This window comes from Zingiber officinale, chromosome 11B (assembly GCF_018446385.1).
Source record: "Zingiber officinale cultivar Zhangliang chromosome 11B, Zo_v1.1, whole genome shotgun sequence".
Taxonomy (NCBI): Eukaryota; Viridiplantae; Streptophyta; class Magnoliopsida; order Zingiberales; family Zingiberaceae; genus Zingiber; species Zingiber officinale.
The window spans coordinates 50,937,930-50,948,878 of record NC_056007.1 but is presented as its reverse complement, the minus strand read 5'-3'; the positions used below and the strand labels follow the sequence as shown (position 1 = coordinate 50,948,878).

The window sequence follows — 10,949 nt, the reverse complement described above, 5'->3', positions numbered from 1 at the left end:
TTCGTCACCTAATTCGTCCCAAAATTCGTTGCTAAATTTGCAACAAAACATATGTTCGTTCCAAAATGGTTTACAATTTGGGGACGAAAGTATTATTCGTCGCCAATTTCGTCCCCAAATTTGTTGCCAAATTTGCAACGAAAAATTTTTCGCTCCAAAAGTTTGCAACAAGATTTTTGGGATGAAAATTTTTTCGTCTCAGAATTCGTCCTAAAATATTTTGCAACGAATTTTTTTTATAAATTCGTCCCAGAATTCGTTCCAGAATGCAGTATTTTTTGTAGTGTCGTCTCTTGAAACTCTTACGACAATATCCCTTAACCCGAATTACTCTTTTGCAATCCTGCCAAATAGCATGAGGACGTATGACAAGCGGAGAAGATTCATGATCGTTTCGTATTTATAAGACCAAGAAGAAGGATGAAGGGAGAGAGAGAGAGTGAGACCATGTGCATCCGAACCATAAAATTATTTTCAATTAAAAATATGATTTAGATACCTAAAAATGATGAATGAAAAGAGGTGGTTGGCAAGAGAGGTAAAAAGGAAATTAATTGCTAACGTGGCTGCTGACGTGTCTCCAACGGCTGGCTTCTGATGAAAAGCAGGGGCGTAGCCAGGATTTTCGATTAGAAGGGGCAATTTTCAAAAATTCATGAAACGAGAAAGGAATAACTTACAGCTCTTGGAAGATCATTGTTTTTGAGAAAAATAGAGAAGATAAAATAGAGAGGAAGAAGTAAAAAAAAAAAAGGAGAACTTTACTTTCTTCATTAGAAACCTTGACTAGTTTCAGTGAGCTCGGCAATAACACAAAGAGAGAAGGTAAGACAAAACATGACTATTTTGCCGTGCCATTAAAATCCTAAAAAAATACCAGAAGAGGAAGAAGATAGGGGGGTTGATGGCTGCTTGATCTTGTTGCTAGAAGAGGACAACAATTGGTATTGCATTTCTTGCTTATAGGAGAAGAGAAAGGAGAAGAAAAAAGCTCTTGTGCTTTAAAAAGGAGAGGAAAAAATTGTAGGTTTACTAACGTTGGAGAAGAGAAGAAGAAGAAGCAAATGAGGAAGAAGAGGAAAAAGAATAAAAGAGAGGAATGGGTGAAGGGGTGACATACAGTACAGTTGGGATGTAACATGCATAGGGAGAAGAGGGAGAAGAGGGAGAGAAAAAAAAAATGAAAGGTTTTGTAAAAAATATCCTAATTCTTTTTAAATCGTTCGAACTCGTTTAAACATTAAATTTGGTTTGGTCATAACTCAACTTCAAATCAATTCCAATTTGAACCAACATAATACTTATCTCAATATCTACCCGTTGAATTTAGTTCAAACTCGATTCAATTTTAATTTAGCTTCCTTACTTTGTGCCCTATGATTTAGTTTATCCGTTTATTATTATATATTTTATTTTTAAATTCAATGCTTAATAGTTTTCGACATTGAATGGAGATGAATCAACTACTCAAAGTAAGGATAAGGACTTTTATATATATATATATATATATATATATATATATATATATATATATATATATATATATATATATATAATTTTTTAATAAAATATGAGAGGGGGCGGTCGCACCCCCTCTCCTTAAGGTTGTTACGCCCCTGCTTTTAATAAATATGATATTCCACTACTAGCGTATAAATTGCCGAATACATATAAAGTACTGCATCAGACATACAGCCATTTGTTGCTTGGAAGCTTCAGAAGTCACTTGATAAGTAGGACGACCTGGTGATGCTTGTTTTAATTTTGTTTTTTAATTCGCCATAAATTATCAGTTTTTGAAATTATGAGAATCGGAACAGACTCTATGCACGAGGATGTGTGCACTCTCCATGTTGGGATTCGCTTGCACTTGTTTCATAAAGAAGAGAAGAAACTCCCAGCTTGTTGCGAGGGCTTCACGAGGCAGACACGGGGACGGCTTCACGAGGCGACCGCGGCAGCGTCCATGTGAGGCACGAACCCGTGAATGACCACCACGCGGCCACTGAGACGGTCGTGGAGCGTCATTTAATCTTTATTGCCAAACCTAGCACCAATCATTGCTGTTTGATTTACCAAGTCAAAGACGTCAAGTAGGCCACTCCCAACAACTCTTTTAAGAAAATATATTAGACTGATTCCTGCTCGCGAATCTAATCTTGTAAACTTCTGCTTGTCGATAAGAATTCTTCCAGTTTAAAGCAAATTCAAACTCTCCCAATCTACAGCTCCCACAAGGCATTGCCATGTCAACGCATTCATGGCCTCTCTCTCTATAAAAATCCACTTATGCTTCTGCGGTTCTGCCATAACGAAATCAAAATCCTCCTTAATCAAGCTCTCCCATCTTAATTACCTTATCTCTCTTCAACGATTCCATGGCTTCTGATCTATCCCTCCTGCTTGTTGTTGCTCTCGTTGTAGCTTTGTCTTTCTCTCAAGCTTTAGCCCGTGATCCAGGCGCCCTTCAAGACTTCTGTGTTGCAGACAGCATGTCCAAAGGTATACTAATTACCTAGCTTATATATATTTATATTTGTTACCTTAAATCTTTCCGAACATACCTACTCTACACGGAGATGATGATTAATTTATATACATGCTTCAATGTATTTATATGCAGTTATTGTGAATGGATTCACTTGCAAGAATCCAGAACTCGTTAAAGTTGATGATTTCTTCTTGTCGGGTCTCAACGTGCCTCGCAGCACCATGAACAAAGTTGGTTCCAATGTGACACTCATAAATGCAAATATAATTCCCGGCCTCAACACTCTTGGCATCTCCATGGCTCGAGTGGACTATGCCCCCCGCGGTCTCAATCCTCCCCACATCCACCCTCGTGCCACAGAGCTCCAAACAGTGTTGGAAGGCTCGCTCTATGTTGGATTCATAACGTCCAATCCCGAGAACAAGTTGGTGACCAAAGTGCTTAACAAGGGTGATGTGTTCGTATTCCCTCAAGGCCTAATTCACTTCCAGTTCAATCTTGGTAGGACGAGGGCTCTTGCGATGTCATTTCTAAGTAGCCAAAATCCAGGAGTAATCACCATCGCCAATACTGTCTTTGGGTCAAAGCCAGACATCTCGGATGATATTCTTTCAAAGGCTTTCCAGGTGGATAAGAAGACTATCGATTGGATCCAATCTCAGTTCTAGAAAACCAACGAAAGTTAATAATATCATATCAATATTATTGTTGCTTATTCATTGCATTAGTATCTACAATAATTCTTTTTTTTTTTTTTTATGTATCCATGTTTTGATAGATCTTGAGTTCTCTCCAAACCGCATTAATTCTAATAATGAAATAAAAACTCGAACAAAAAAAATACAAAACATGATCTAGTTTCATCAGAGAACCTAACACAATAACATGAAGCATAAACAAATAGTGACAAGAAATCTAATTGAAGAGTTATCATTGTCTTTAGCATCATCCAAGCAATAGAGAAGATCTTCTAAGGGAATTAGGGGTGAACATCGCAAAACTTCTTGTCCATGGGGAACAAAAAGTTAGGTCAAGATACCTAAATATTTAGGGATCAACCCTATATATAGTGCACATTCGTTATCAGCACATAAATGATAATGGATGTGGATAATGAGTTATACACATACGAGGTCCACATCCAATAACACAATACCCAATACCCAATACCCAATACCCAATAGCCTTAAGTTAGATCTCTTAACGGATTTCAATATCGCAAGTCATAAATCACATGTGACCCCATCTTCAAGGATATTATATCTAATAATCTCCCACTTAGGCTATATGTGATTATAGATAAGGCATAAATATAACTTTAGTTGATATCATACTTAATGAGTATAAAATACCTATGTAAATAATCTGATTCATTAACTTAATTAGTATATAATTAAAAAGGTCATAGTTACTGTATATGATCATAATAAGCTCCAACAATAATCAAAATACTAATATCATTAATGGTATACATCAAGAATGGATATATAGATGGAAATTACATGAAATATGATCAACACATGTCAATTTCTAAACTGGTCCTAAGGTGACATAAAAAGAGGTCAGATTATATTTGCAAATACATTATGTTAAACTGTATGAACAAATCATGATCCAAACTTTATGATTCCAAAAATGAATCTATATCACATTTATAAACACCAAATTTTAAAAAATAACAATAAATCATGATATTTTTTCGGAGTATCAAACAAACAAAATCTAATAAATATTTTAAACTTTAGATACATACAATAATTAAAATAAAAATATTTATTTTTATTAATAAATATAGAGTAATAAAATAATTATAAACTCCTACTAAATAAGAGTTTCTTTCATAAGAAGGGCTCTTATCTTCGCAACATGCGCATGAACACCTTAGACACCAAGCCTTTAGTGAGTGGATTGGCCAATGTGGAATATGTGATGATATGCTCTATCATGACTTGATGACTCTGAACTCTTTCTTTAACTGTCAGAAACTTATTGTCGATGCGCTTGAACTTCAACGAACTATAGTTGTTCTTAGAATATAATTCTGTGACTTTATTATCATAGTTGATTCTCAATAGTCTATCAATGCCATCAACAATCTAGAATGTTGTGATGAAGTTTCTCAACTAAATATCGTGATTGGATTCTTCATATCACTTTGCCTCGATAGTAGAATTGACTATTAGCGTATGTTAGACTCTCTTCAAAGATATAGTCCCTCCAACAAGTATGAAAATATAGCCAAAGTGGACCTCCTGCTATCTAAACATTCATCAAAATTGAAGTTTGAATAACTAATCACCTCCAGGTGATCTGATCTGATCTCTAATACGTGAGAATATAACCTTAGTTCTTTTCAAGTACCACATCACTCTCTTAATCATTTCCCATTGTGACGATCCTGAGTTACTAACATATCTACCTAACATCGCAACTATAAATATTATATCTAGTCATGTACAAACTGTGCATACATGAGATTTCTTACTACTGATGCATATGAAAATTATTTATATCATTTATTTTAAATTCAAACCGTGGACACTACTGCAAGCTAAACATTTCACCACTTGATATAGGTGTATTATCAAGTGTATAGTTCTGCATGTTATAGCCTATAAACACCTTTTCAATAATGGCATGTTATGAAAGTCCAAGAATGTCTCTTGAATGATCATGATAGATTTGTATGCCAAAAATAAAAGATGATTAACCAACATCTTTCATTTCTAAATTACTAGATAGAAATGACTTGCTTTTATATAGTAGGCTCTTATTATTGCTCGCAAGTAATATATTATTCACGTACATAATAAATATAACAAATTTGCACCCATTGAACTTGATTTATATGTTGGAGCAATCTGTGTGACCTTAGCTTTTGATGTTTGGGCAAAGGTTTAAGTTAGGATTATTGCAGTATTTGATATGCGCTTGTGAGCATGCAAGATGTAGGTATAACAAGGAAAGTCAAAGGGTGATCTTGCAAAGGCAAAGTCCAAGTGGGATCTTGGTAAAAGTGAAAGCCCGAGGGTGAGTGTAAAATATGGCAACAAATAATAATTAAATAATAAGGTTTAATAGACGAAAAACCTTAACGGAAATTTTAGAAATTTGTAGAAATTTTCTGGGATTTAATTGTAGCTCGTATGACATATTTTGAGGGGATAAAATTATAGGCTTTGGAAAAGGTCTGTTTGGAATACCTATTTATTAGGAAGTTGATTTGATTAATAGGCCTAAGTTTTCTATTAAAGCCTAAGTTTCTTATTCTTCCCTAATCCCTCTGCGCCGAAATTTCTTTCCCTTTCCCTGTGCCCTAAGACCGACGCCTCCCCTTTCTCCTCCTTCTCTTCTCCTCATCTCACGACGCCGGGAACCCTTCCTTCCCTTCTTCACATCATTGTGCCGATCTCCCTCTCGCGAGAGCTCACACCCCGCCAGCTCTCCTCTTGCGAGTTCCCAAAGAGCCACAGCCGCCGAGCCATAGCCGCCGAGCCATAGCCGCCCATCCTCTCCTCACGCGACGCCACCCTCCCTCCGGCTTGAGGATCAAATCGGAGTGGCGAATGAAGGTTCATTAGCGGCAGAACCCTAGCAATTTGTCCTTGTCGCAGCCGTTCACTCTAGCGCCGCCCCTCTCCTAATCCGAGGTCGTTGCCGCGCCGCACCCCATCGATTGGCCATCATCGAGTCATCTCTACACACAATGATAGCCGGGATGTCCTTGCGCACGACGGTCACCAAGATTCCTCTACGCGATCTTCCTATGCCAGCGGTGAGCATTAGCTTCGTCGTTGCTAGGCGCCTCTGTTGTCAGCCCAACTCATTGACGTCGCGACTGATCTCAGCCTTGTTGTGCTCTAGTGTCACCGTCAAGGGAAGGGAATGAGTTGTTAGCTACCGTGATCGATCTCGGTATCTGTCAGTATACTTGCCCTTTAATGTTTTTGCCTCCTTGATTTCTTCTTATCAAATCAATTGTGTTAAGTGTTCCTTTGGATTGTTGTGATGTACCCTTGTTGCAGTCCAGGCTTGATCAGAGTTGGATGTTGTTTCCAATACGACCCAATGGATTTAGAACGGACACCTTAAGTTGGGATATGGAATCAAGAAGCAGAGGTATTAAAGCTAAGCTATGTGAGTCTGAATTTGAAAACCTTATTAGTGTATATTTTACCCATGGTGGTTCAATATTTAGTGGGTATATAATCTCGTAGAGGATGGTTGGAGAATTGGATAAAGAATTGATTTGTTGGTTAAAGATAAATGTAGTATCCGATCTATTTTATAGGTTGGAGTAATTGGCGTTACCTAATCAATTTAGGATTAGGATTTGCTATTTGATGTATGGTAGAACCTTGTTATGATATGTATTCTATATTGTAGGGTTTTGATTCTGAGTTGAAACGAACTCTTCGACGTGAAGATATTCCGCACGAGCTACATTAGAGGCGGGTACTGTTGGGGTTGTAAGGTTGCAAACATAGTCCCATATTGGAAACACATGGGAAAGATCATGGGTTTATAAGAGAAAAGATATCTCCATTGGCATGAGGCCTTTTGGGGAGAGCCCAAGAGCAAAACCATGAGGGTCTAGGCCCAAAGTGGACAATATCATGCTATTGTGGAGATATCTAAATTCTTTTCGATCCTGCAATTGGTATCAGAGCCCGGACTGCCAGAAGGTTTAACCGTCGACTGTGCACAAGAGCTATGATCTGATTGAGCCATGTGGGTACAATATTGACCTCGAACAAAGAAAGTGGGGGCTCCTATGTTCGGATCAAGAGGACCAGACACCAGGCAGGAAGTCCTAGTAGGTCGGGTGGACCGAGGGGCAGGAAGACCTGGTGGGTCGAGGATCGGACGTGGGAAGCCTATGGTCCTTTGTTTGAGGGGGGGATTGTTGGGGTTGCAAGGTTGCAAACATAGTCCCATATTGGAAACACATGGGAAAGATCATGGGTTTATAAGAGAAAAGATATCTCCATTGGCATGAGGCCTTTTGGGGAGAGCCCAAGAGCAAAACCATGAGGGTCTAGGCCCAAAGTGGATAATATCATGCTATTATGGAGATATCTAAATTCTTTTCGATCCTACAATTGATGGATCGAAAGCGCTAGAGGGGGGGTGAATAGCGTTCGTGGCTAAATTGTACGTTTATCGGAATCGTAAAACACTCGAGTAACAACGCAGCGGAAATGAAAGAAACACAAGCAGATGAACACAGTGGATTTACTTCGTTCGGAGCCTTGATCGACTCCTACTCGAAGGCCCGCGATCCTTGATCGCTTCCGGTGGGCAACAACTATAATTCGTAAAAGTTACAATCTGAATTACAATTAAAGCAATAAGTAAACTAATACCGACAACAACAGATCGAAGAGTCTGAGCTTTGGGTTGTCGACGTCGAGTAGTAGCACTTCAAGGTCGTCTCGTAGGCAGCACTTCACAAAAGAAAGCTTAGAAGATTGTTGTTTTGAAGCTGCACCTCGACCCTCTTTTTATATGACATTCAGGGCGCCTCCGCCTGGAGTGTGACGTGGCCAACCAACCAGGATGCTCCACGTGGCGAAGTCGTGCAGGATAAAACTTGGTCCGGGCGGGACTTAGGGCGCCTGGACCTCCGGATCCACTCGGATTCCGCACCTCTTATTCCAGGTTGATCTTCAGATCTGTCAAAAGATAATCATAGTAAAGAATAAGCAGATATATATGTTCAAACACCATATAATAATAGTTCAGTAGCCATACCTGCATGTCGTTTCTGTCTTTGTGTTGTTGCTTTTATTCTTTGACGGTACTTCCGCCTAGGGTTACCACCCCCTAGGACCTAGGGTTCCCGCCCCCTAGGGTTTTTCTCCACCTAGGGTTACCACCCCCTAGGACCTAAGGTTGCCGCCCCTTAGGGTTTTCCTCCACCTAGGGTTACCGCCCCCTAGGACCTAAGGTTGCCACCCCTTAGGGTTTTCCCTCACCTAGGGTTACCGCCCCCTAGGACCTAAGGTTGCCGCCCCTTAGGGTTTTCCCTCACCTAGGGTTACCGCCCCCTAGGACCTAAGGTTACCACCCCTTAGGATTTTCCCTTTGCCTAACCGCAGCTAGGACTTTTCTGAACACTTATTCAGCACGTTAGATCACAACAAACCTTAACTTTGAATCCTTTGCCATTATCAAAACTCAAGTTCGATCGTCGGATCCTTCCTGCACCAACAATCTCCCCCTTTTTGATAATGGCAACCGAAATTCAATGTTAAGTAAAAAATATGCAGTTATATATAAGCACAAGAAACAAGATAGGCGTGATAGCAAAATAAGCATAAACATAGCTCCCCCTTAATACAAGCTCCCTTTAAAATATTTTCTTTGATTTTGAATTTCTATTTTATTTCTTTCTTTGAATTTCTCTACTCTCCCCCTTTGCCATATATAAAAAATGAGCTAGTTTTGAAAAACTTAATTTTTCAAGACAGAATTTAGCAGAAAACTTAGGCAAGGAGCGAGGTAACATAGCAATATTTTTCAAAATTTTGTCAATTGATTTTGTTTGAAGTGATTTGCAAAGAGGAACTCTTTTTAACTTAGTGTGTTTTGAAGAGAAAAAAATTTTCAAACAAAAATTTAACTTCAGAAATTTTCAAACAAAATTCTCAACTTCAAAAATTTTCTGGAAGAAAAAAAATATTCAGGTTTTTAAAGAAAATTTTCAAGGATGTTTTCAACTTAAAAAAATTTCAAGGCTTTAAAAAAACTTTTAACTTAACGAATATTCAAAAAGATTTCAGCTTAAATAACTTTCTAACAAGATTTAAAAAGGATTTTCAGAATAGAGGACACTTGAAAGTTTTAAATTTGGAGAAAGTTTTTGAGAAAGCTGCTTTGAAATGAATTTCAAGAATACTTAAGGCAAAGGAGAAGCGATAACCTTAATAGCTTGCCATTTTGTTTTAGTAAGGTATCAGAGCCCTAAAGTCCAAGCATGAGTAAAGATTTGTTTTGATTAGGTATCAGATCCCTTAAGTACAGACATGCTTAAACTTATTATTTCCTTCACCAATTGTCTAACCATTTAGCTACTTGCTGATTGCCTAGAGGGCAACAGTGTTCACTTGGTTAGTCAAGTCAAGTCAATTGATCCAGTTAGATTTGACTAAGGCTGGAAGACTTGATTTGATTACTATTAATCATGTATTTAACGCCCAGACTCATATTGATGCACAGAAATAAGCATTCTCGAGTCCAGGCTGTACCCTATGCATCTCACACCGTTCTATGTTTTACAAACACAATCAAGGTAAACCTAGGTGTTTGTGAGATGCTCTGGCTGAGTCCTCGGGGAACATGATTTCTAGGGGGAAATCCTAGGCTAAATCCAACTTTCGAAAGTCTAGTAAAGTAGGGATTTTGAAAAATCAGTTTTGCCTAGAATTTTTTTTTTTTTGGAAAACATTAAAAAGACTGAATTGAAGGTATCTATTCTACCCAACACATTCCTATTTGTCTTCTAAGTGTACTGAACTCAAGTTCAGGTAAGGGTTTTGTAAAGATGTCAGCTAGGTTTGATTTGGACTCAACATAGTTGAGTACAATATCACCCTTAGCTACATGATCCCTTACAAAGTGGTGCTTTACTTCTATATGTTTAGTCCTTGAGTGATGAATTGGGTTTTTTGTTAGGTTTATTGAACTTATGTTATCAATTGAGATTTTTGTTTTTTGATATTCAAGTTGATAATCTTTAAGGGTATGCATCATCCATAGTAACTGAGATGTGCATTCACCTAGTGCTATATATTCAGCTTCAGTGGTAGATAAGGCAACACAGTGTTGCTTTCTACTTGACCAACTTACTAGGCAGTGCCCTAAAAATTGGCAACTGCCACTTGTGCTTTTTCTATCTAGCTTGCACCCGGCATAGTCAAAGTCAGAGTAGCCAGTTAGATCAAGGGTGCACGATCTAGGGTACCAAAGTCCTACGTTTAGGGTTCCCTTAACATACCTAAGGATTCTTTTTACTAATGTTAAGTGAGACTCTCTTGCACAAGATTGGTATCTTGCACACATACCTACTGCAAAGATGATGTCTGGTCGACTTGCAGTTAGGTACAGTAGACTTCCTATCGCACTTCGATAGTATTTCAAGTCTACTGGTTTTCCTTCTAAGTCTGAGTCAATTTTAACATTAGTAGTCATTGGTGTATTAATGATTTTTGAATTTTCCATTCCAAATTTACTAATTAATTCCTTAGCATATTTAGTTTGATAGATATAAATTCCATCCTTGGTTTGCTTAATTTGTAAACCTAAAAAGAAATTTAGTTCACCTACTAGACTCATTTCAAATTCATTTTCCATTAGTTTGGTAAACTCTTTTAAAAATTTTGAGTTGGTTGATCCAAAAATGATATCGTCGACGTAAATCTGTGCTATAAAGATGTCGTTTTCAAAGGTTTTTACA

At 38.0% G+C, this 10,949-nt stretch overlaps 1 protein-coding gene across 1 annotated transcript; it reads left to right on the top strand.

Moving 5' to 3' along the window:
- Positions 1-2,156: 2,156 nt before the first annotated feature.
- LOC122034610 (putative germin-like protein 2-1) lies at positions 2,157-3,250 on the top strand. Its single transcript, XM_042593921.1, has 2 exons — positions 2,157-2,502; positions 2,624-3,250. Exons 1-2 carry the CDS (start codon positions 2,379-2,381, stop codon positions 3,157-3,159), a joined length of 660 nt encoding a protein of 219 aa, XP_042449855.1. The 5' UTR covers positions 2,157-2,378; the 3' UTR covers positions 3,160-3,250.
- The last annotated feature ends 7,699 nt before the right edge of the window (positions 3,251-10,949 follow it).